The sequence below is a fragment of the Eriocheir sinensis genome, chromosome 1 (genome assembly GCF_024679095.1).
Source record: "Eriocheir sinensis breed Jianghai 21 chromosome 1, ASM2467909v1, whole genome shotgun sequence".
In the NCBI taxonomy this organism is placed as follows: Eukaryota; Metazoa; Arthropoda; class Malacostraca; order Decapoda; family Varunidae; genus Eriocheir; species Eriocheir sinensis.
Window position 1 is genome coordinate 12,818,313 of NC_066509.1, and position 27,111 is coordinate 12,845,423.

Below are 27,111 nucleotides of genomic sequence, written 5' to 3' on the forward strand. Positions count from 1 at the left end.
AGATATTAAAAGAAACTAACAGCATCTAGATTTTTTTTTCAATAGATAGTATTGGCTATACACAGCACCACATGTAGCCACCAGGAGAACTGTCAGAGAGGCTTTTCTAGTTTTTTATTTATTTATTTATTTTTTTATTTATTTTTTATTTTTTTAAGTTTGGAATCCTGGAATACAAGTCATTGGAGCCAAATGTCCAAATACTGTAACTGCTGGTTGGGATAAAACTTTTTTTTTTTTTTTTTTTTTTTTACAGTAAAGGAAATAGCTTAAGGGCCAAAAAAAAAGGAAACTAATGAAAAAAAGCTGTTAAGAGGAGTGGCCAAAAGAGAGGTTAATTTCAGGAGGAGAGGTGTCTTGATACGCTCTTCTGGAAAGAGTTCAAGTTGTAGGCAGGAGGAAGTACAGATAAAGGAAGATTGTTCCAGAGTGTACCAGTGTGAGGAATGAAATAGTGAAGATGCTGGTTAACTCTTGCATAAGGGATTTGGACAGTATAGAGATGAGCATGAGTAGAAAGTCATGTGCAGCATGGCTGCAGGAGGTGGGGAGGCATGCAGTCAGCAAGTTTAGAAGAGCAGTCAGTGTGAAAATATCGATAGAAGACAGAAAGAGATGCAACATGGTGGCAGAATATAAGAAGTAGAAGACTGTCAGTAAGAGGAGGGGGTTTTAAGGCAGTGAGGCTGCTGATAGGGTTAGCGTCGGCGATGCTGTCATCGGACTCTCAGCGAATCATGAGCGTGTTTTCAGAACTATCAGCCAATCGTAAGGCAGCTGCCTTCAACTGCGGCTTCAAAACAACCCGTTCTTCCTTCCCGTTTTCTTCCTTTATCCAAGGAACGTATTTTGAGACTCAACATGGACAGGAGTTCCTCACATCCCCCCTCCCACTCCCCAACTCTGGCTTCATCATTTAATAAGTCTCTCTCTCTCTCTCTCTCTCTCTCTCTCTCTCTCTCTCTCTCTCTGTCTCTCTCTTTTGCCATAGCCACAATGTTTGGAGGAAAACATCCAGTGTGATACGACCTTTTAAGGTAGTGTGCGTGACGCTGATGGTAAGTAGACGTGACCTGTACATGTCAAAGCAGTGCGAAACTCGGGGTGATAATGCGCGAAAGTCGGGATGGTAAGAATTTAGGACTAACCATGAAACTCGAGGATTGCGAAACTTGGATAGCGCGAAACTCGGGAAGGTACTGTATATGTATCCAATTTGGTTGAGTCTGCAAGTCGTTTTCCCCTATTTTACCAATTCGAAGAGGTTTTACTGTAATTGAGTGAATGAGTGAGTGTTACAGCTAAGGGATAAAAATATCAACATAGCTGTTTTTGGCTTTTTGGTCATGACATTATTTTGGAAATAAGATTGACATAATATTGAATGTCTTATGGTCATAAAAAACATATTTTGTGCAGTAGTTGTTTGTATAATTTTTGTCATTCAGTAGGTCTTTTTTAACTAATACTGCAGCTAAGTACTGATATTATAATTTTAATTGGCTTCCTCAGGTAAGGGAAGTACCCTGTGATGTCTCCCCAAGGAATGTTCCTCGGCCACAGTTCCTCTCAACACCATTCTTTGTGTGCCGCTTTAGATATGGAGGGAAAAAGCCTCATGGTGGAAAGAAGCCGTGTCTCCAACCTCTTGAGGATTTGCAAGACAGTGAACAAACTCCTGTCAGGTTTGTACTCTGATGTTGCTTAAGGGATATGTCATTGAAATGTTACTTTGTATAAATGTACATATAACTTCTAATATTCAAATAACTGATACTGTAGCTACTATGATGGATTTGTCCCATAATTGCCTTAACCTGGTAGCAGCGGGGATCATGTTTCTTAATGGTCCCTCCAAGCGAGAAAAATGAGAAAAAATCACCCCTCACACAAACCATTTTATAATATATATCAAAGCATTTGTGATCAGATTATGTATCATTTATTTTGGGGGGTAAATATCATGGCACAAATTTGGCCCGTCGCTGCTACACGGTGAAGCCACAAATTTGGCCCGTCACTGCTACCGGGTTAAACCTTACCAAAAAAATCAGATTCTCAAATTTTCATTGTAATAAGAGGGTAGTTAATGAATACTCATTATCATTTTAATATCTCCAACTCATCAGAAAAGAGAAAGATGAGAGTTTGAGAAAGATGAATTTAAGTGAAATGGCTGCACTATATGTACCCTAGGACACTCATGAAATAAATACAGTACTGTCATCCCACAACCTGAGATCACAAAATCATTATTGGCACAGTATGAGGTCTCACTGTTAATCGAGGCTCTGTCAGTTACTATCTTTAAAGTTGTAAAGTGGTGCAGCTTGAAATATAATCCTCATCATTGCTGCAGAACATGGAAGTCATTCCATAAGCATTATTATTGTTAAAAATTATTGGTTTCACAGTACAGTAATTTTGAATTGGTTGGATATTGCAAGTGATGACACGCTTCAATTCTAGATAAACCCCTAGCTCCAACTACTATTTAATAACTTACTCACATGGTTCCAGATGTTGGTGAACCAGTGTGGAGCATTGCAAAGAAAATTTTTCCGCAATACAATTAGGGAATTCGGTGATATATTTTTCTGAAAACCATATGGGAAAATGATTTGTGTACTTAGATCTGCTTATTCAGGAATGGATGAAGCGTAGCGGAGATGAAGTTGTTGGTGTGTGGTACCCAGTAGACTGATGAATCATTGACTGTGTAAATTATGCTACATGGAGCATTTCAATATTAACTTATGTACACTTCAAAAGTTAACTAATATGGTGGAAAGGTAGACAGAAAATTATCTTGGGAAGCAAGATGAGTTGATGGGCCGCTGTCTAGTATGTGAGTGAGGCTCCGGCGCCCCTGTATACATGATGGCACTTACACTGAAGCTTCGAAACTTCAACATACGTGACATGACTTATTGCCATGTCAGCCAGGATTGCTGATGTAAAAGTTTCTCCCATTTAAGATTCACCATCATGAATTTACTTTAATTATAATAATCTTTCTTACCTATATATTTAACTATCTGGAGTGTGATTTCCCCATATAGTAAATTTTATATATACAGTCACCCCATTGTTCGCGGTCTCACCCATCAGCGTGATTCCCTCTGCTTATCATGACTGCCCCAGTTTCAGCGTACGCGGATGCATTGACGCTAAATAGGACGGCAGAGAGGGAGGAGAGAGGAGGGGGGAAGGGAGAGAGGAGGAAGGCAGAGAGGAGGAGGGAGGAGGCAGAGGAGGGGGAAGGAGAGAGGAGGAGGCGGGCAATGGACGCAAGGCGGTGTCAAACTAGAACTTTTTCCGTCGATTAATGCCATTTCGTCGATTTTTCATCGTTCCGCATGAACTTATCGCATGAATTTGTCAGACGATCAGGATCGTTTCCGCCTGGAAATTTCCGCCTTAGTTTACATTTCCAAGACCAAGACCGAGACTTTCCGCGTGGCTTCAACCTGTCTCAACGCTCTCCTGCAGTGACAGCCTTCCTCATCCTGGTGTCACTTCTGGCAATGAGAGGTGTCACTAACTCCAGAAGTCTGTGGTACTGGCTCTTGTCCAACCTGATCCAATTCTTCAGAGTCTCATGATCCTCTAAACTCAGCTCTTTTAACAGCCTGTGGTACACACTTTCTCTTTCCCGACGAGCCAACCATGAGCGCATCCATGCACGCTTTTTGGCTTGTTTAGCTCGTCTAAGTCTCCCAATACACAGTATTAGGTTCAGAGCAGCGTATCTTTGCCGCAGCGTGGACTCCATGTTTGTTTACATTCCCATGGTCTGTGCCGACGGAAAGTTTCAGACGAAACACCGTTTGTGTGTGACAGGTCAGCCAAGATATCGACGATTTTCAGAAAACGACGGAAAAAGTTGACGGAAAAAGTGCTAGTGTGACACCGCCTTTAGGTTGCTCCTGAGTGACGTCACGGTTAGACTGTGACGTCATGCTTTCCTATTGGCCAGCAGCTCACTCAGGGACGACTGCTATTGGTCAAGATTTTCTCATAGCAACATTATCCTAAAAAAAAAAAATTCACGCGCCGCCACACTGCAGTGTTGCCAGATTGGGCTACTTATCGCAAATTGGGCTACTTTTGGGAACGAAAAAAACATGTTTTATATGACGTGTCAGAGGTGACTTCCCCAAATGCATATTTTCCCATAGGGTTATAGTCCCACCGTTCGCGATTTCGCGCATCGCGCTGAAGTCCGGGAACGAAATACCTAACGGCATGGGGATGACTGTATATATATATATATATATATATATATATATATATATATATATATATATATATATATATATATATATATATATATATATATATATATATAATTATTCCTCTAATGACATACAGTAAACTCTCAATATAACGGACTAATTGTGGGGGAGCTTAGTCCATTGATGCCGAAAGTATGTTATAAGCGGCGAAAATAAAAAAAACTTAAAATAATACCGATGAACATAGTAAACGCAGGTATATATTTTTTTTTATTTTTTATTTTTTTATTGTGTATGTTGTCTGCATGTTGTCTTTATAGCCGCACAGACACTTGGCGATGGACACTGGGCACTGAGGCCGCCAGGTTGGCAGTAGGGCCCTGCGGGGGGGTGTATTGTTACGGGTATGGGTAAAATTGCGCCAGTCTCACACTGGTAGACGAAACTTTTTTTCCTAACCCTAAAACATCACAGATCCCTAAGTTTCAGTGAGATACACTCATTAGTTTAGGAGAAAAAAAATATATGCACTGTAAATGTCAAAATATGTCATCAGTATCCCAATTATTTCTGAACTAATTGTTTTGAAAACCTGTCTGCATAGTATACATACATATAGCTGAAAAATGAACAAAGAAAGAAGCATTTTGAAGAGAGACTGCTAGAAAACATAGCAGGAGCTACAGCAGGTTGGACGGGGCTGAGTAACGCAGTGATGGAAATAGCAAGGGAAGTGTGTGGAGAATCAAGAGGCCAAAGACATCGTGAAAGGAAAACGTGGTGTTGGTGTGAGGAAGTGCAGCAGGCAATAAAAGAGAAGAAAGATACATATAAGAGGTGGCAAAGAGAGAACTGAAGGAAATAGAGAAAGATACAAGGAAAAGTCGAGACTAGCCAAGAGAGCAGTAGCAGTGGCGAAAGGGAGGGCTTGAACAGAATGGAGTCAGAACATTGACGCTGCAGAAGGAAACAGAAATTGTTTAAAATGGCAAAGCAGATGAAGGAAGAAAGAAAGGATGTTACTGGTTCAAGATATGTTAAGAATGAATATGGTAATATTAAAGTGGAAGAGGCTGACATAATGCAAAGATGGAAGAGGTATTTTAGTGAACTACTGAATGAGGAAAACCAATACGAGCTAGAGGATCATTTAAAAGTTGAGGGTCCCGTACTGGGTGTGGCAGAAAAGGAGGTGGAAGAGGCACTGTGAAAGATGAAAAGAGGGAAAGCTCCAGGTCCATCGGGAGTGACAACGGATCTTTTGAGGTATGTGGGAGAAACTGGAGTATGAGAGCTGAAAAAGGTCTTCAAGTTGATCGAGACAGAAGAGAGGGCTCCGACAGAGTGGAGGAGTAGCTACACTATCCCTATTTAAAAGGGAAAGGGAGATGCACTTTTTTGTGGAAAGTACAGAGGAATGAGGTTGCTAGAGCATGGAATGAACTTGTGGGAGAAGGTTCTAGAGAGAAGGTTGAGAGATATAGTTAAAATAGAGGACATCCAGTTTGGCTTCCAGCAAGGCAGGTCAACTACTGATGCTATATTTGTGATGAGGCAATTGCAGGAGAGATATAAGGAGAAGAAAAAGATGTATCACATTTTTGTGGATTTGGAAAAGGCATTTGAGAGTTCCAAGAGAAGTGATAGCTTGGGCTCTGAGAAGGCAGATGGTTCCTGATTGATCAAATTGGTGATGGCACTGTATGAAAACTCAACGGGTTTCAAGGGTAGCAAAGGTGTTAATAACTGGAAATCGAGTTTTGGGTTGAAAAGTAATATTTTTTGCTGTCGCCTCCCCTTAACAGGAGGTAAGTTTATATACAAAAATTTCCAACAATTATTATACAATATATTTCTAGTTCATTTATTTCCCATTTGTTTTTGATTTTCAGGAGGGCACGAAGGTCTCTTGTCACAGATTTGACCAATATTGACAGAAACGCAAAGAAGACTCCGAAGAAAGAAAAAGGGAAAGAAAACATACAGACAAAAAGTAAGTGTGAGGAAAGAAAACTTATCTAAAATGGAATTGTTAATTAAAATAGAATCCTAAGTTGAAGAAAACATACAGCTATTATTTTTATATTAACTATTAGTAAATCTTAAGTGATAAATCAGTACTGAATGATGTGATGTTGCACGATTGTTTCTAGTCATATATGCATATATACATGCACACACAGGGACAAACCCCGCATAGTAGACACTGTATCAGTTATTCTAATGTTAGAAGTTTTAGGTATGCAAGTACAAAGTAACATTTCAATGACAAATTCCCTGGTTGTGGTATACAGGAGCTCCTTTCCCGTATATCACAACTAGGTAAACACACACACACACACACACACACAGTCGCACAGTCGCTCACTGACTGACTTACCCACACACACATGAACACGTACTCATTCACTCACTCACTCACTCTCAAGCATAATTGAATCATTGAACTTTTTCCCAGGTACACCAAAGGAAAAGAAGTCTCTGAACACCCCAAAAGCCGAGTCCCCTTTGAAACCTAAAAATGTACTTCCTGATCTACCTCTTAGTTTAAAGAGAAAGGCAACAGAAACAGAATTTCACAGTGTTGCAAAAAAAGGTAGAATGTGTCTAGAAGATGGTGAAAATGAGCCATGCAAGGAAGTGTCCCATGTGGTGAGTGACAATAACATGACAAAAGTGGAAAGACGCACTTCTTCTGGCCGCAAGGTTAAGATTGTTTGCTACAGAATGTTAGAGGATGGTGTGATTGATAGGAATGGAAAGGCAACGTCACTGTTTCCAGGTTCACAAGCCAAAGGATCACTGTTACTCGACAACAATTCTAAGCCAGACCCGTCACCTGTAAAGGTCTGTAAATTCTCAAATGAAAAATCCTTGTCCATAAAAAAAATTGGAAAATTACGTGCACTCAAAGATAACGAAATACATAATGTACTGGACAGTGATGCTAGTGAAAGTGAAGAAGACTCTGACATGGAGGAGGATGAACTTCCTGATTTAGCCAAACAAACGGACACTTCACAAAACTTTACAAAGGTTTCCCCTTTCAAAGAGTCTACAGGTGACACTCAAAGCAGATCCTCAGAACCAGTTCCAAAGAAGAGTAAGAGAGAAAAGGAAGATGTACTCAAAGATCTGTCACTCCCCAAGATGGTAACACCAAAGAAATGCAAAAAAGAAGACACTAAATCTAAAAGTACAATTAAGAAGAGATTCAAGTGTGAAGAATGCAGACTATCATTTTCTACTCGTGCTGAGCTGCGGGAACATGATGAAGAAGAACATGATGACTTCCAACCCATCTCTAAGACACCCAGCAGGTAACCATTACTTTACATAGCAATAATAAGAGACCAAATAATCAGTGCCAAAGATAGTGACTTCTTTTGATAGTGAGTGATAGAAAGGTATGCTTTTTAACTTAGATAATGATACTTTGGCTTGTCACTTTCCCGAGAGACTTTAATTTGTTAAGTATAGTACACAAATATGCTTCCTCAGAACATTAAAAAAGAAAAGGTCATCTCGCACCCCATCCCACACTGCAAGTCCTCGTCCTCGTCCCTCTGCCACCCCGAAGATGCCGTCCCGAACCAACCCTGTGACTCAGCCTGGCACCCCTCTTGAGCTGGCCAGAGCCCGCCTCCACGTATCTGCCGTGCCTGATGCCCTACCTTGTCGAGAGAATGAATTTCAAGATATATACTCATTTGTTGAGGGAAAATTATGTGATGGCACTGGAGGATGCATGTAAGTAAGACGTTAGTTTACATTGATCATATAATGCAACAGATTTGTCACAGTTTTTAAACGTCAATGAAAAATTTGATTTTTAAGTAATCAAGGTGTGTGTTATGTGTATGTTTGGGGGAAACCAAGGGTCCAAGTACATTCATTACTTGACTTAATCATCACTGAAACTGTTTGATTCATAACCTTTTTCCATTTACTGTGAGAAAACATATGATTTACTGAATAATGCATGGAGGGCATTAAATTATTTTTCAGTTGTGTAGGGAGAATAATGCAAGATTAACCCTTTCCTTGCTAAGTGCTTGCAATGAGACTATCCCACCAGGTGCACTCGGGCACCCCAGCGGGGGAAGGGGATCTCTTTTAACCGCTGTATTTAAAAAAACTATGCATCACAGCTACAAACCAAAAACACCATTGGAAAGAGGAGGCCAAGATCTATAAGATTTGGTTATGTAAGCTTCTCCTGCAAATGTACAAGCGCGTTCAGGGGTGTTTATTGCTGTGAGTGTGACTGGCACTCGCAGCGAGCTTTCAGCACCACCAGCAAGTGACGCTAGTGCTCGCTCTTTTAACCTCTGTATCTCAAAAAACTATTCAACACAGAAAAAAACAAGGTTAAGATTCGTTTTAGGTTCGTGCCAGTATCTCATTACTTACCTTATGAAACATCAGTATCTCTTCACATATCTTTTCTACAAACCTTCAACAGTCATGGAAACGCTTTGAAAATCCAATTCAAGGACTTTTTTTTTTACTCTTGAAAATAGGGGATAATGTTTACGAAAGCGCGTTGCCTCCTCTGGTGACAGTGCAGCCGGTGTTGCGAGAAATACCTCCTTGCTGAAATTAGTCACATATGCATGTGGGGGGGGTTAGAAGGGGGAGTCGAAGGGGGCGCAGCCCCCCCATTAGTAGGTCGTAAAGTTCAGTTTGAGTAGTTTAAATATACTCCCCGACCCTAAACCCTCTACGAGCTATTTTACGGCTGCGGCGGCTGCAGCGTCGTCGCAGCTGCCGCCAGAGGAGGCGCCGCGTTTCCGTAAACATTATCCCCTGTTTTTAAGAGTAAAAAAAAAGTCCTTGAATTGGATTTTCAAAGCATTTCCATGACTGTTGAAGGTTTGTAGAAAAGATATATGAAGAGATACTGATGTTTCATAAAGTAGATTATGAGATACTGGCACGGATCTAATACGAATCTTTACCAAAAACAAAAACACCATTGGAAAGAGGAAGCCAAGATCTATAACATTTGGTAATGTAAGCCTCTCCTGCGAACGTACAGGCACGTTCAGGGGGTGTTGCCTGTGAAGACGTACATTTATATGTGCGTGACAGTCAGCCGTAAGGCAACTACTGTCTACTGAGTAGATCTCTTGATGATGGGCTGCTGGCAGGGTAGTATTGCCAAGTGCAAAATTTACAACTATTTGGTCAAAATATCAGTCAAGTGATAGGTGAAGCTATTCAAAGTTGTCGATATATTGGTCAACAACATCCACCAGTTGCTCATCTGTAGATTTTCTGAGCTTTTCCGCGCTAGGCTGATTTGATTTTCCACCAAATTTCTTGGAAAACCATCTGAATTGGTAATGCTGTGGGGTGAGAAATAATGTTGGAACACACTCATACGCGGAAAATTTGAGTGCGACTGTAACTCTCAGCAAGCGTTTAGCACCACCGGCAAGTGCTCGCTGCGAGCATTTAGCAAGGAAAGGGTTAAATGTACATTTCAGTCATGCAGGTTCTCATATTAGTTAACTAATGATATAATATGCTAATTATTGTCTGGCAATACTTTTTTTTTATTAGTTATTTTTTTTTTTTTAGCGCTAAGAAATGAAAGATTTCAGTAACATTAGCAACTAGCATATTAAGATGAGTATTAGTCTGAGCCAAACTTCTTACAGGTACATCAGTGGAGTGCCTGGTACGGGCAAGACGGCCACTGTGCGGGAGGTGGTGCGCCTCCTGCTGCAGTGTAGCCAGGATGGGGACTTGCCGTCTTTCTCTTTCATGGAGATCAATGCCCTTAAACTCACAGAACCTCATCAGTTGTGGGTTCAGGTAATTAAATCATGTTTTGTCAGAGACTTCTGTCTGGTTTATTTGAACATTGTATATTTTCTGATGGTTTTTGGAACAACAAGGGCACAGGTTAACCCTAATGGCCCAGTGTTGCAGCAGTACTGGATCCAGGAGAGATAAACCTCTCTCTCTCTCTCTCTCTCTCTCTCTCTCTCTCTCTCTCTCTATCTCTCAACTACTTTCCTTTCCTCTCTTCCCCCTCCTCCGCACCAGGTCATGATTACAGCCATGCAACACTCGCCTCCCCTCTTTACTTCCAGGCTTCATCAAGAATAGATTCATTATTCACAGTTTTCTGAAGATGACAAGCCATATGTATATATATATATATATATATATATATATATATATATATATATATATATATATATATATATATATAGACACACACACACACACACACACACACATATGTTGCTTGATTGAAGAGGTTAACTGTATTTGTGAATGGATAAGCTCCACCTTTGACCATGCTGATAACTTTTGATCCCAATATTACTGAAAGAATATACAGTTCCATGAGATATTACTGAGAGGATTGACCAACATTAACCAAGAGCCTAGAAATTTACCATACAAAGAAAGATTAACGAAACCTTATCTTCTTTTTCTGGAGAGTCATGGACTGCATAGATGGCATATTCTTCCATTGATTCATTGATAGACTGCATGGTGATCTAATTACTATTTAATGGGCCAAAGGGATGGAGTGTGATGTTGATTTACATGTACTGATATGGTTTGACCCTTAGCAATGGGTACATATTAGCTAAATGCAGGTTCAGGAAGAAGACACAGTGGGGTACTCGGCATACGTCGTATTTGTCTTATGACCAATATATATATATATATATATATATATATATATATTTATATATAGACATATATACATATGATATATATATATATATATATATATATATATATATATATATATATATATATACAGTAAAACCCCGATTATCCGAAAGCGGATTATCCGAAAAACCGGATTATCCGAAATTGATCTGGATAATGCAATTAAATTTTTTTTTCTATACTAAAACGTTATAAAACATCAAAAATAAATAAAAGTAACTACATATGTACTATATTAACACATTTAAAATTGATAAGAACAGTTAAAATGAATATGCTTTCTAATACGTATTGTCAAATAGCTTGTAATGAATAGATCAATGTATTAGACAAAAACATTAAACAAACTCTCAACAACATCCGCACCTTCGCCCCAGCAAGGACGTAGGTGCGGCGAACGAACAAACTACTGCACGACTACTCTCACACCGTACTCTCAAGACAACGACACAAACACGACTCCCCTCTCCACTCCATGCCACATTCCCCTTCCAACATACAAGTTGCGTGATAATATGAGTCATCATACTGTGTCTCCACCTGCACGATGCATCAAGGTCACACTTGCAAGCTTGCACAACCATTCACAATCGCACTCTGCAACATTCACAATTCAGATCTGCAACGCTCACAAGTATCAACATACACTGGTCCAGACAAGGAGACACACAGACAAACATACAATAAAACATTTACATCACATGTTTTAAGCGTACTACTTTGTTTAGCGTAGCGTGTGTTTGGTTTCATTGTTTACATCGTCAGTCGGCGGCAGTCGTGTCACACACTTCACACTGGGCAGTCGCATCGCGTTCTACCTGTGCTTCGACCTCACTTCTTTCAAAAATCAAAATGGCGGCCATAAATCCGGATTATCCGAAAAATCGGCTTATCCGAAAGAGGCTTCCCCCCTTCCATTTCGGATAATCAGGGTTTTACTGTAAATATTTTCTTTTGCTTACGACGTCTTACTCGGCATCTGACCACGTCACGGTTGCCATTCAGCGGAGCGAGCTTTTCCCTCCAACTGCCAACCCAACCATGTCGTGCACATGCATGACCGCGTCCTGTGCCCAGTTCATTATTCTCCCGAGCGCAGTTAACACTTCGTTTGCCGTCCAGATCATCTATAAGCCCTACCACTATTTCAACTGTACCCTACGTGGCACCGTGCCTCCAGAGAAGCAGCCTGGTGCATCGGAGAAGGCTCCGAAAAGGAAGAGGGCACCCCTGATGCTGGAGGAGGGGAAGGAAATAATAGAGAAATTTGATAGCGGTACACGTACACACAAGCTTCCCAGGCTATATCGTCAGAACCACTCCACCATCAGCACCCTAATTAAGCAGAAAGAGTATAGATGAAGAAGACGGTCACCTCCAAAATTCGCACAACACTGAGTTCTCGGTCCCAATGACCATAGCTGGGCACGATAACAGAAAACCTTATTCCCGATAACCGTTAACTGAATGAAAAACCTTAACGGCGATAACCGATATTCGTTAACTAGAGACACAAATATAGCCGATAACCGATACCCGATATAAATCCACAATTCCGATACTAGCTAGCGATAAGTCCGATAGGCGAAAACGATACTATATTGATATTTCAGATAGAACTACATTGATGAATTCAAATTTTCATTATCTGTATTTTAGGAAACTTACAAAACCTTAAAACCACACGTTGACACGTACATATGGACATTAACCCGCAAACTGCTGTACGCCTTCTGGGCGGCTGAGCGGTAAGCTGCTGTAAGCCTTCTGGAAGCGGGCTTTTCAAACAGGCGCCAAAAAGTTTCCGCCGCGGCTTCAGATACTGCCAGAAAAACATTTTTGTGATAGAAAAATCTAAGAAATATGCAGGATACAACACATTTCGAGCTACAGATATGTGTATTGTAATATTTATGACACGTTTATGTAACTTAGATATCATTTATTGAAGGTCAATCTCTCGCTGATATAGCCGCACTAGGCGACGCACTCAGAATCTCAGTCCCGCAGCTTACGGGTTAATACTAGAAATGCCTGAACCGGTGTTGTGTTATTTGGCGTCCCCACTGTCAAAAATTGTTTACAAACACTGGTCTCTCGTGAACGGTGCATGCTCAGACCAGCAAGCGTAGACCTATACAGTCTCACAAAGATTTTAAACCGTAATTAAGAGTTGTTGGAAGGCTGAATCAGACATATAGTACAACTACCACCATCCTCGCTGTTTCTAGGACGACACTCTGTACGAGTTGTATTTATATGTACAGAGTGTATGTTGTTCTAGAAACAGCGAGGATGGTGGTACTGTATGTTTGATTCAGCTTTCCAGCAACTCTTAATGTGTTAAAAAAGCATTGTGAGACTGTACAGGGCTACACTTAATGGTCTGAGCATGCGCAGTTCACGAGAGACCAGTGTTTGTACACAAAAGCGCCAGCTTTTGACGATGGGACACCAAATAACACAACACCGGGTGCCTTCAGTATCATGGCATGGTCACAAACGAATATGGAATATCAAATTTGAGGCAGTGAATAATCATTTTTGGGGCAAATTTAAATGATTTTTCTCTATGATCAATTGATTTTTGAGTAGCATAAAAAAAAATGACCTTGTGTTTTAATTTTCATGACCTAAATATGAAATCTCATCACCGAAGATATTTCATACCGCGAAGTTTTTTCATACAACACCGGGCCACGCATGCGCAGTAAGGAGACAAAAATTTTTTTTCCTGAGAGGCGGAAAAAAAGTATCGATTATCGCTAGTTTGGTTACAAAAGTAACGAAGATACCGATATATATTTAAATAAGTAGCGGATGGTCGATAATCCGATTTTGTTATCAGCGATAAAGTATCGCGATAACTTATCGCTATAACGCCCAGCTATGCCAATGACCACCCCAGCTGGAGGAGGTGGAAAAGCTGCTGCTGGTGTGGATTAACGAGAAGCTGCAGGCTGACAGGATCTCCGAAGAGATTACTCAGGAGAAGGCCCTCAGAATATTCCACGACCTGAAGAGCGGGCGTCCCACGACTTCAACAATAGCTCCTACGAACGTGGAAGACTTCAAGGTGAGCCATGGCTGGTTCACCAACTTTTGGTGGCGCACCAGACTTCACAGTGTGCTGCCGCATGCGGGAGCTGCGAGCTCCGACAGCAAGGCAACCTCCCCATAAGGCACTCGTTTATGTTAGTGCAGGCGGCAGCGACCCTGATGACCCGGGCATAATGGAAGGAGACTCTACGTCCAAACAGCACTAAGCGTCCTGCTTCATCACTCACTCAACCAACATCAACTCTACAAGCCAGGTGAAATTTGTCACATGGGGGAATAGTTACTAAATTTATAATTATTTTGTGACTAAACTGATACATTTACTAATGATAAACATTATGATACGCATTGTTGGGTAAAAGGCATTCATTATATGCGTTCTGCTGCACTTGTGATCATTTCTATATATTTTTTTCTTGTGTTTTGGAATTATTTGTTTTTTCAAGAATAAAGTCTTGCCATACGACCGTTTTTTGCTTCCGACGGTGATTTTGGAACAGATTATGGTCCTAAGACAAGTACCCCACTGTAATCCAAAAGCTGGTCTACAAACACGTTTGTTGATGATTGGAACAAATTACAGTGCTCGTCATAAACATTGTCGCTGGAGACAACGGTATCCATTTGAAAGATCAAAACGCGCGCGCTTTCCTTGGCGGGCATCGGGTGCTTTAAATTAAATTATTACACATCTGGCATCTCAGCCTGGGTGTTGGGCAGCTTGCAATGGCGGGAAGAAGTGACAGGCACCTGTCAATCACTCTGACTGGGAACCACTCTGTTGCTGGCTTCCCGCGCCACCCCCCTAGACTGGCTTGTAGTTACTCTGCTGTTTAGCAGTTTTCCTGGACAATGGTGCGCTACCAGATCTTGTCACGGGATGACATCGCAGCCATCTCAGCTCTCCACAAGGCTGAACACTCCACACTGGCTATCTCTGACCAGACGGGCGTCAGTGTCCGCCAGGTTCAAAGATACGTGAAGCGTATAGGTGAACTCGGCGGCAACAAAATACCCGCCAAGAAGAAACCACCAGGAAACACCCGCAAAACTTCCCTACAAACCCTGAGAGTGGTGCACCGTGAAGTCATACGCAATCCACGAGTATCAGCCGGGAAAATCAGGGAAGACAACTTAGGATTGCTGAGTAATGTGTCTGTGAGGACATTATCGCGCCACATCCATGACGACCTCCAGTACCTGAGCTATGCAGCGCGGCCCAAGCCTGTGGTCATTGTAGCCCAGCAAGAGAAGAGGCTTGTGTTGTATGAGAGGATGAAAGACTGGACCATCGAGCAGTGGCGTGGCGTGCTGTGGAGCGACGAATCAAGATTCACAGTGACAGCCAGCAGTCAAGGTCGCGTGTACCGGCGCCCAGGCAGCGACCCGTTTGACCCCCGCTACACTGCTCCTGCCGTCGGATTCCCTGATTCGTTGATGGTGTGGGAATGCTTTTCCTACCATGGGGTGGGGAGCCTCGTGGTGTTACCCAAGAACACCACAATGAATCAAGGGAACTACCTCAAGCTTCTGTGTGACCATCTACCGGGGTCTTTCGAGATGTGTCAGGCCTCCACCTTCATGCAGGACGGTGCACCGTGCCATACTGCTAGGTCAGTGAAGCAGTGGCTCAGGGACTGCTGTGTGCCGTTCTTTGAAGACTGGCCTGGTAATTCCCCGGATTTGAACTCAATTGAAAATATGTGGGCGATAATAAAACAGGAGTTACGCAGCCACGACTGTTCAACCGTGGCCAAACTCCAAGCTGCGCTTCACCACCTTTGGAACACACTCACTCCCCAGCATCTCATGGTACTTGCAGACAGCCTTCCGGCCCGTTTGGAAGAGTGCAGGAGACGTCAAGGGAAGCCAACAAAGTATTAGTTGTAAGTTCAATAAATTTCTTTGGATGCAGTACATGTTTATATTACCTGGCGCAGCGTGGGAGAGGGGTGCGACAATGTTTATGGCAAGCACTGTATGCCATAACCCATAGACCAGAGCTGATTCATGTACTTTTCCAGGTATGGAAAGGTCTAACAGGGAACAAAGTAACAGCAGAACATGCCTCATCCCTTCTGGAGAAGAGATTTTCTACACCAGCACCAAGACGGGAGCCAACACTGCTCCTAGTGGATGAGCTGGACATGTTGTGGACCCGCAAACAGGTACACACACTTCTCTTACACTTACCAACAGGGATGCATGTTTTATCGATATTTTCAAATACATCTTATGTTTTTCCTAATTTACTAAAAAGTCCTGATTCAAGTATGTTTATTCTTGTTTATCAAAGCTAGAGAGGCTGGTATCTGAATCTTCCATCTATTAAGAATTACACTCTTTATATTTCTGGCCAGAATTAAGTCAAATCTTGCCAACTAACTCCTTGAGACTTCTGGCATCCAGCCAAAAATTATCCAACAATTTCACTTCATCTTTCCTATTTCTTAGGAGCCTCTGTAATGGAGTGGTTAGTTTGCCTAGCTTCAAATCTGAAGGCCTGGGTTCATATCCCAGCCAGTGCAGCTCACCCAGTTGTTCGTCCTCCTTTTCGGGCTGCTAGGAGAAACCTGGGGAAGGTATACTGTGGTGACTCAGATGTTACACTGGTACTGTGTCCCAGGGGAATGGCTCAAAGGCCAGTGGGACAGCGATAAGCGCTGAGGCAATGGAGAACTTAGCATATGCCTCCAACTTTACCTTTACCTTATCCCATTTCTCCTCAATCCTTATGTAATGCTCAGGCAAGTCATCATCATCTCAAGTTTGACATTCTGAGGCGTGATGGGAATTATCAATTGACTTCTTTCTCATGTGCAGCATACTTTAAAAAAAAAAAAAAAAAAAAGTATTCCTCAACAAATTTCAGTAGTTTGTTATATTTTTATTTTTTCATCACTGGTGATAAAGCAGTCATTTGGGATGAGGACTGAACATCTGAAAACACAACTTTGACAGTACTCGATGACATAGCAAATGATTTATGAAAGCACTCCTATTTGTTCACAATTGCCTTGCTTTCTATGAACCAATCAGCAGCACAGGGCTGTCAGGCTCCAAATGGCAACCATATTACTGTGGCTAGCTCTAGTGGGTTCTTGGGTTGCTACTAGAATTCATTTCAAAGAGCATTAGCAATAGAAGCACTAAAGTCATCCTCAAACTATATTTAGCATTAGAAAACCTCATCTCGATTATGTGGTTCACTTCTGGTAGGGTCTTTGGGACGAATCATGAATGGCTGAAGTGTGAGCATGGAGGTAAAGAGGGATTTGAGAAATACAATAATAGTACCAACCATCACATATGCAAGTGAAACGTGGGCCTGGAATGAAAGTCAAAGGTCTAGAGTGCAGGCAGTGGAAATTAGTTATTTGAGGAGTGCTTGTGGTGTGAGTAGAATGGATGGAATGAGTAATGAAAGTGTGTACAAGCATTTTGGAATGTGTCACAGGGGTGAAGGGAAGAAGTGAAGCGACAGACTTTAAAGTGGTTTGGCCACATGGAGCGAATGGAGGAGAGTAAGATGACCAGAAGGGTGTATGTGAGTGAGATAGAGGGAGGGAATGCTAGAGGATGACCTCCAGTGAAATGGAGGGATAGGGTGCAAGAGTACATTAGGGGGAGGGGGGAAAGATCATTGAGAAACTTTGAGCAGGCAAGGAGGGAGTGTCTGGATAGAGAAAGTTGGAAGCTCTTCTGCCATGTCCATCCCCTGGTGGGAGCTCCTTGGAGCAGGCGTCGATGAAATGATGATGATGATGATGATGACTTCTGGTCACCTTGCTATAGAATGGACATCAAAATGTTTGAATCAGTACAGAGTAGGATGACAAAGATGATTCACAGATAAGAAACCTGCCTCATGAGGAATGACTCAAACAATTAAACTTGCATTCTTGAGAAAGGTGAAGGATATGAGGAGACTTGATTGAGGTTTAGAAATGGATGATAGACTTTAATAAAGGTGATATTGATAAGGCTCTGATGGTAAGAGAATAGGGCAGGACATGTAGTACTGGGTTAAAATTGGATAAATTCAGATTCAACATGGACATCCACAAGAATTAGTTTACCAACATAGTGGTGGATGAGTGGAACAGGCTTAACATTTATGAAGTGAGTGCCAATACAATAGACATTTAAGAAAAAAAGATCAAATAAATTCATGGAAAGTGATGTTAGATGGGGTTAGGTTCACAGGAGCTGCCTTATATAGGCTTACCAGCCTCTTGCAGACCCTACATTTTTATGTTCTCATGTTGTGTGAAACACTTGACAATATCTGCCATTAACCACTGGACACAATGATTATGGTGAGGAGATTTATATCGTGAAGGGACAACAAAAGACGGCTATAGCCGCTTCTTGAAGCTCTCTTGACAAGTGACTATAACTATCACTCAGTGCTCATGGGTTAAATAATCATCAGTAATATTACTAATATATGATATGTAAAATCACATGTAAGATAATGATAAGCAATAGCTCACATAGTTTAGCTCCTTAGCCTCATACGTACAAACATAACAAGTATGCAGTTCTAATGAGAATGACTTAAATAATACTGGAATTCCGAGTCAGTGTTGATTGATAAATCATATTTTCTTTCAGGACGTGATGTACAACCTTTTTGATTGGCCTTCCCGGCCAGGGAGCAAGCTGATAGTGGTGGCCATTGCCAACACTATGGACCTGCCTGAACGCATCATGATGAACCGTGTATCCTCACGCCTTGGCCTTACCAGGATGACCTTCCAGCCCTACACACATACACAACTGCAGGTAACTACAGCAAGAGACAAAATTGATGACTCTAATCTGAATCATCTAGAGTTGGGGCTCCTTACATGGGGTATCCTTACCCTTTGGGGGTATGGATACCAAGAGGTGGGAGGTATGGCACTCAGTCATAAATATCGTAAAATAGTTGTGTTTAGCATGTGTAAATCATTTGCCATCTTTTTTTAAATGTATATGATCAGATCATGATTTCTTTGCTTTTCTATTCCTGGCTATCTATGTGTAAAGTAGAACCAACCTATGGACATGTTTTGAAGCTATCCTGGTACCTAATATAACTGCTTATAATGATGATTTTGACAGTTTGGCGAAAGGGTTATGGGGGCATGCTGGGTAATCCAGACAGGGTGTAAAAAGTAAAATGGTTATGAACTTGACCCATGCTTCAACCAACATCTACCCCTGGTGAGGTGTATATGGATGGTGAGGGGATGCTGCAATCCTGTCAAACACTCTTTTGTGTTCACATATTCAGTTTTCCTTTTGTCTCAATTAACACCAGAGAGCATTTGTGCATGCTTACTAAGAACCCTCTTATTTTCCACTCCAAACTACATTCTTTTGACGCACATGCCATTTTCTCAAAATTTGTTTCAAAATCATTGAACAAAGGTGGAAAAAACAGCCTCAGAGTTCCCATCTGAGGACCAGAAGTGTCCCCAGGTTGGAATCCACTTCTGGTGCCAAGCTTGACAGGTGGCACAACTGGTGTGAGCAATAACATGTGCACAGTGTAAATGTCAACTTACAGTCAATGAATGCAAGGACCAGAACATATTATAGGGGAAAGTTTCAGAACTGAAGCTTCCTGCTGTGCATTGCTCCAGAGAAAAGGAACATTCTTCTTCAGAAGGTGTGTCAAGGGTGGCACAATAGATACAAAGTCTTTGATAAAAGATCTGTAGGTAATAGCTGGCAAGGGCTGAGAATAAGTGAACATTCTCTATTGTCCGAGGAGTGGAAAGTTTTAGGCCGCAGTGAGTTTAGAATCAAATGCAGGGATCCATTTTTGTCTACAAAATGTCCTAGCAATTGAATGCAAGTTACATTTAGTCAACTTGACCTTAAGGCATGTGCAAGCTTTTGGTGTTGACTGCTTAAGTCTTTTGAAGCAATAAGGTCATCAAGATAAATGAATGAATAAGCCATAAAAAATTGACTGAGTGATGGCAAGAGGTAAAGGCAAAGTTGGGAGCATATGTTATAGTTGCACATGGCTGCAATGCTCATCTCTGGCCCATTGGGCCTTGAGCCTGTGGTGGTAAGAACCCATTACCCTGGGACAAAGGGCCAGTGTGACAACCAGTTTACCACAGTTTACCTTCCCCAGGTTTTCCCAGGTACCCATTTATCAACCAGCCTGAAAAGGAGGATGAATAGTTGGGTGAGCTGCACTCTGACTACCTAGGCCAGATTTCAATCTGCCTTTTTTTTTTTTTTTTTTTTTTATTATTTTTATTTTTTTTAGGCATTGACTACTGCACCATGGGAGGCACCATGGATGACAAATAGATTATTATTATTATAATTATTTTATTATTGGGAAGGCCATACAAAAAAGGCTCCCCTGTGCATAAAAATTCTAAACGTTACTTAAAGTGGTTGGGAGGGGGTCTGGCACAGACCATGGATGTTTTATATGAGTAACCAGAGGGGTTCAGGAGTTGATCTGACTCGGACAATGAGGGCTTAATTTCCTTCTTCCCACAGGATTGGTTCTGCCCCTTTAATTAAATGTGATAAACACTGCTTCATTGAATGATTGGGGCCATCTTTAAGATAAAATTATGGTCCAATATGGCAGGCTATACATATTCTTTGGAATATGCTGTTTGAGTTAATCAATTTGAAATTTTTAACTTAGAATTTTCTTAGGTGTATTTGGTGACTACATTAATCTGTTTTGAGATATATCGATAAGGGACAATCAAACGGACAGGGAAACAGACAAACAAACAGGCAAAAACAAAAACGTTATTGCCCACCACCCTAGCAGTGAGGAAGGCAGTAAGTCAAAATTTGTTTTCCAGCCACAGTAGAACAAAACAGGAGCTGTATGGTGGGCACCACAGAAATTTATTTTAAAAGACACCTACTTTCCATTTTTATATCATTAAAATTTTTGTTTTCTAACAAAAATTTTAGGAAATCGTCACCTCACGCCTCCTTGGCATTCAAGCATTCGACCCAGATGCTGTACAGCTGGTTGCTCGCAAAGTTGCAGCTTTATCAGGAGATGCCAGACGTGCCTTGGACATATGCCGCAGAGCCACAGAAATTGCCGAGACAAAGAAACTCCCACCCAGCCCATCCAAGTCTCCAGTGAAGAGGGCAGCTCTGGTGGGCATGCTACACGTTGATCAAGCAATAAAAGAAATGTCCACCTCGCCTAAGATAGAAGCCATCAGGTAATGGATATTGCAATCACTGTCAAACAGTTAGTTCTTTTCTCTGTTATATTTGTAGCAAATTATGTGTTGAAAATGTAGATATTTATTTGCCTCATGCTGTAGATGAGGGATATGGAAACAATGAAAATAAGAAAGATCAGTAGAGAAGTGGTTTCTAAGAGTAAAGTATGCAAGGAATAATGTCCTTTAATAATGAATATAACCATGAATATGAATAGTCATGAATAAATTTATTCTTATGAAGTGTTCATGATTATGAATTTTAGTGGTTTACATATGAACAAGTAGCAACAGCAATCATGATATATTTTGTATGTCATCATCATTACTGTTTGTCAGTCAGAAGCAACATGGGGTCAAAAATAACAATTTGACCATAATAATCTATACAAGAAAGTTGAAGGAGGACTCAGTCTTGAGCTTCAAAAAGTTGTATCATTATATATATATCAGTGGTCTGTGAAACCTCTCAGTGGTAGGAGTCTAGACAATAGAAGTGCCCATATCATTCTCTTAACCCTCTCGCGCACAGAAAGTTTCCAGTAAGTTTCTCTTCCACTCACCATGCATCTCTCAGGCCCGACCAGCCTTTTTTTGCCGCCACGAAACTCTATATTTCAATACGTATTTTACCGTCACAGATATATCGTACCCCAATAAATTTGGTATCAATGGCTTCATAAAGACTTATACTAGAACATGCGCAAATAAAAATAGAGGAAAAATATATTTAAACAATAGAAACTCGTTTCAAGTCTCCGTATAGAGTATTGTAGACAATAAATCCTAAGTACCAACTCTTCTCCTCTTGCTATCTCGAAATTTTGTGGGCCAACTTTTTTAGCCGAATATATGTTTCGAAGCGGAATTTAGTGAGGATTCTTAAGGTATCCTCAAAATCTTCATACGCCTATTAGTTCCTGAGTTACACCAAGAAAACTGAATTTTCTCCTCTCCCGTCAGAGTAGGCTAACAGCAAAAAATCGCTCCACGTTCCTCATTTACGCTCCTTAGAAAGGTTGCCATATGTTACCATTAAGAAACTTATCCCAACAAATGACACTCCAAATTTGACGCACTTCTACTGAAAACTTAATTTCTAATCAATTTTTTAACTTTTATGACGCATTTCGCGTCATCGTGCGCCAGGACCTTTTACCTTTGATGACGCGAAACGCGTCATCGTGCGCGAGAGGGTTAATTGTCTTAATATTATTTGTTGATGTCATATTCAGCTTTTAATAGAGAGCACTTTGACTCCCCACACTGCCAACTGGAAGCAGGGTTGATTGACATTATACAGATTAATTGTATGTGCTCTAAGTGGTATTTGTTTGGTTTTTCAGGAGCTGTAGTGTGATGGAGCAGCTGGTTCTGAAGGCCGTGGTGGCTGAATTCACTCGTACAGGAGTGGAAGAAGCTCTCTTCGGTCGTGTGATTGATCAGTTTGTTTCACTCTGTAGATTTGAAGGTAAGTATTGAGCAGAGGAAATCTTGGGAATGGCCTTTGTCTTGCACTGGAGTTGTGGCAAATGATGATTGGCCAGTGTAGTCCAGGGATGGAGTGATTACAAGAGTTAAGCATTCAGATTCAAATGCAAATACCTCAGATATGAATGCAAATATGAATATAATAAAACACTAGGGATTCGAATGCTAATATAACTGCTTAATGAAGATATTCATGAGTGCATTCATAAATACTTTTCTTTAAAACTCCTTAATTAAAAGAATATTTTGCTTGTCACCTTTAAGCATAATACTAATGTTGTCAATAATATAGGCAGAGTTATCAGTTTAACTTAAACATTAGCATAAGTTACTGCTTGAAGCTAAGAATCCTGTGAAGCTCTGTGATGTTATAAATTCACTCAAATTCAAGGCAAAGCTGACACAACTTACCTATCATGTGGGTGACAGAGGACTTAGAAGTGAGAACGAGAAGACAGCTGTTCACCCATTTGCACTCAGGACAGTAACAGACCAAATACATATGCATACTGAACAAGTTGAGTGAGCTGAACCCTAATGTTATACTTCTCTATGCAAACTAGCTGAAGGTAACACTTTACAGTCAAATGAATGGTTATTTGTGATGATACATATATGATTATTCGTCAGATTATTCAAAGAATACAAATGCTTTACCCAAGTATTTGAATATGAATGAGAATGCATTTATTTGTAAGAAGAAATGATTCAAATAGGAATACATCCAAATACTGTATTCGAATTTGAATACTCCATCCCTGGTGCAGTCATTAATTAATGTACATGGATAAATGGAGAGGATGGGATGAATGGGGAAAATTATTTATGTGAATCATGCTGATGGAGAATGTAGGTAAGTGGCCTAGAAAATGTTAGGATAGCATAACGAAGGGACTGAGAGAGTGAGTGTCAGAGGGGAGAACAGCAATGAAATGGATCACTTGAGTGGATGAGTGTTGAACACAAGTTGAGCGAGGGATTGAGTGGGCTGCTGGAACAGGAAAGGTTAGAGACACTTCAGCAGTGGCCACCCTCTTGAATGAAGTTCCTGTGAGGGAACATGGTGTAAGAGATAGAGATAGAACTTCCATAGATGCTGCCTTGTAAGTCCTTAACATATTCTCAGTCACTCCTTTCACAATATTTACACTTCATCACTGGTATGTTCTCCACTTCCCTATCTACTATTATTTTCATCAGTTTGTACTTTGGCAAGAACCAGAATCACTCTACATTCTTAAGATAGGGGTTTACATAGATGCAGTGAGTTACCTTTTTATTATTATTATTATTACAGTAAACCCTTGGTATAACAGACTAATTGTGGGGACCTTTGTCTGGTATAAGCGGCAGAAATTTAAACATACAGTAAACCCCGCTCAAGTCGGACCCGAATAAGCCGGATATCGGATAAGTCGGACACTTTCAGTTTTTTTTTTTTTTGTTTTTTTTCCCCCCCACGTTCTATCCTGAGTGCACCGGTTGGCATTTTTTGCCCTTTGATTGAGCAGTTTTAAGCCACTCGGCTTATATACTGGCTAAAATACCCTTGGGCTGCATTTGAGAGAGCGACTCGGGCCGCACGGACCGATCCGTGTGCTCTCAAACGTGTGACGCCGCAGCCCGGATTCCCAGTCCGGACTGCTCGCTGCAGTTCAGTTTGGAGAGGTGGAGCTTCTATGTGCTGTGATGACGTCATCAGCAAATATGGCGGCCCAAACAAATACATATAAGTGCTTCCATTGAATTTCACCCCTCTGCCACAATAACCACTGCAGCTTCCTTTTCATCCTCTGTTGCAAGGAGCTCATCGGCCAGAACAGCTAGTGATGCATGTTTAAACGTCGTCAAGAAGATCAGCGGACGCTATTTTGCTGCCAGAACAGCTAGAGAGAGAGCAGCGGATGCCATTTTCCTGCCAGTGAGATGCCATTACCATAGCAATGATGAGGCTTAGCTGAGAGGCTCACAAAAGCGTTTGATAGAGGGGTCCAGTTGGTCTGGGCGCCCGGGGCGGCCAGATTCCCTCTCTCAAATGCACCGCTGATAGCTCTTACATCGTCCGAGTCATTTGAGGAGTTGTCTGAGCCGTTGGAGACATGTGGCAGTGTCTCCCTCAGCTTTCGCTCACTCTGTAGCCCTTATTGTTGCCTTTGTAATAATTCTACTATGGCTTCTAAGGGCAAGGCTGTGTCTTCCACGTCAGTTAGGAAGCTGAAGATGCTGTCGGTGGCAGACAAAATGGCTGTTATACAGGACCATGAGAGAGGTGTGAGCCGTGCCGAGCTCATGGTGCGGTACGTGTGTGTGTGTGTGTGTGTGTGTGTGTGTGTGTGTGTGTGTGTGTGTATACCGCATGTGTATGTGTGCGCGCGCCATGTATGTAGTACCTATTTACGTAATGCATTACACAGACCATTTCAACTGTTTGTGGTAATAGGCATGCAGAATGTGAAAAAAAAAATCCCTCGGGTAACTCGGATTTTCGGATAACTTGGATTGGCCTTCCCCCCAATTGGTCCGACTTATTCGGGGTATACTGTACGTACAATAGTACCAACGAACCTAATAAACATAGGCAGTATATAGTTTTTTCCTTGTTTATGTTGTCTGCACGTTGTCTATACAGCCAAACAGCACACTTGGCGATGGACTGTGAGGCACTGAGGCTGCCAGGTTGGCAGTGGGGCCCTGCGGGGGGGCCATATTGTTACGGGTATGGGTAAAATGATACAAGTGCCTTTATGTCGCACTAGCAGATGAAACTTATTTTTTGTGTAGTTTTTGGTGTGTTATGAAATAATCTGCTAACTGTTCCTGTCACAAATCATTAAATGATTGACTTTTCAATGCCTGTTGTACATCCGCTCGCCACCACAGCTACAAAATAGCTCGCTTACTTGCTTACTGTTTCTATAGTTCACTCACCGCTCACAAAGATTGCAAGCAAACTAAAAGAAAACCAGGCAAATTAATGGTTTTACTGCTGTGTAGTCCCATAGTACATATGCATGGTGGACAGCAGAGCGACTTATTTCTACAAGGAGGTATTTTTCGCAACACTGCAGGCCTGCTCCGTCTTGCGAGGTGTATTTCCACTGTATTTCCTCTGCCCCACACCACATGCCGAATAAATTTAAACTAACCAAACCTATCTATTCTAATCTAACCTACCTAACGGGTGACCCCTTAAGCTGTGTCAGTACCGACACTCACAAACACTTGGCTATTTTCCATTACATCTACCTCCTGGATTGATTCATAAGACTTTCTTGTCGTGTAAATACGTTCTTCATTTGAATGGGAACCACAAGGAGGAAAATATTTCATAAGGTGAGCTGAAAAAGACGAGTAACCGAAGGATGAGACAGCAGATAAAGGAAGCAGGGCGAGGTGGCTAGCAGACGCTATTGTAATTACCAGGCACAGTTCGTTCAAAAAACATTGTTGACCTCTGACCTTGTCCATTATATCCGAAATCCGTTATTAGCGGGTCCGTTAAATCGAGGGTTTACCGTATTATTATTATTATTATTATTATTATTATTATTATTATTATTATTATTATTATCATTCATTTATTTATTTTTTCTGCAGGAATGAAGCCACCTTCTGCATCAGTGGTGATGATGATTGTAAATCGCCTCACATCTCAGCGGTTGATCCTCACAGAACACTCCCGGAATGACATACTCATGCGGCTGCGGCTCAACATATCCACAGATGATGTAACTTATGCCCTTCAAAGCGTACCTGATGGATTATAGACACATGTGGTAGACATTTTTGTGGTAGTCTTTTTATGTTCAGTGAGAAATTTTAATGTTATTTATATCATAGACTAAACAGACACCAAATTCTGGACAGAACTTTGCCTTTTTATACATTAGATAGTTATTAAACACTATAGACTCATTAAAAATAATGAACATTACAGACAAAAGCCCAGATTCTATGTTTTGGGCATTCTTTCTGACTGTTCATTATACCTATCATTATTATGTGTCCCTTCCTTATTACAAAGTAAGAATGCCTTATCTTTGTTTTCATTATTATTGAATTTTAATTGATAGACAACCAGGTTTTTAGTTGTCATGATGTTTTAATATAATTTTAATATAATATTGATATAATGACATAAAAAAAATTGTTGATATATTTTCAAAGGAAAAATCAGTAAAACTGTATTTTATTAACTTTTTTTTTATATCTATCCTATAATTTGTATAACATGTATGCAAGTAAGGCATTTGAAAGGGGAGAGGGGTTTTGGACCATGGAAAGTGACTCGTATGTGAATGACTGCAAGTTTTGGTACTTGGAGGACTTAGAAAATAGTACATAAATTCTTAGGTTGTCTCATCTTGCCAGACATTCATGTGAGGGTGTTTCGATAGTCATTG

At 41.0% G+C, this 27,111-nt stretch overlaps 1 protein-coding gene across 1 annotated transcript in view; it reads left to right on the forward strand.

Annotated features, from left to right (window-relative positions):
* Window positions 1-26,904, forward strand: part of LOC126995200 (origin recognition complex subunit 1-like) — a 35,872-nt gene extending 8,968 nt beyond the window's left edge. The window contains exons 5-14 of the mRNA XM_050854516.1: window positions 1,513-1,685; window positions 6,131-6,231; window positions 6,697-7,558; window positions 7,740-7,988; window positions 9,905-10,061; window positions 16,025-16,168; window positions 18,618-18,788; window positions 20,952-21,214; window positions 22,564-22,688; window positions 26,306-26,904. Coding sequence (XP_050710473.1) covers window positions 1,513-1,685; window positions 6,131-6,231; window positions 6,697-7,558; window positions 7,740-7,988; window positions 9,905-10,061; window positions 16,025-16,168; window positions 18,618-18,788; window positions 20,952-21,214; window positions 22,564-22,688; window positions 26,306-26,475 — 2,415 coding nt within the window. The 3' untranslated portion in view covers window positions 26,476-26,904. The remainder of the gene's footprint in view (window positions 1-1,512; window positions 1,686-6,130; window positions 6,232-6,696; window positions 7,559-7,739; window positions 7,989-9,904; window positions 10,062-16,024; window positions 16,169-18,617; window positions 18,789-20,951; window positions 21,215-22,563; window positions 22,689-26,305) is intronic.
* The last annotated feature ends 207 nt before the right edge of the window (window positions 26,905-27,111 follow it).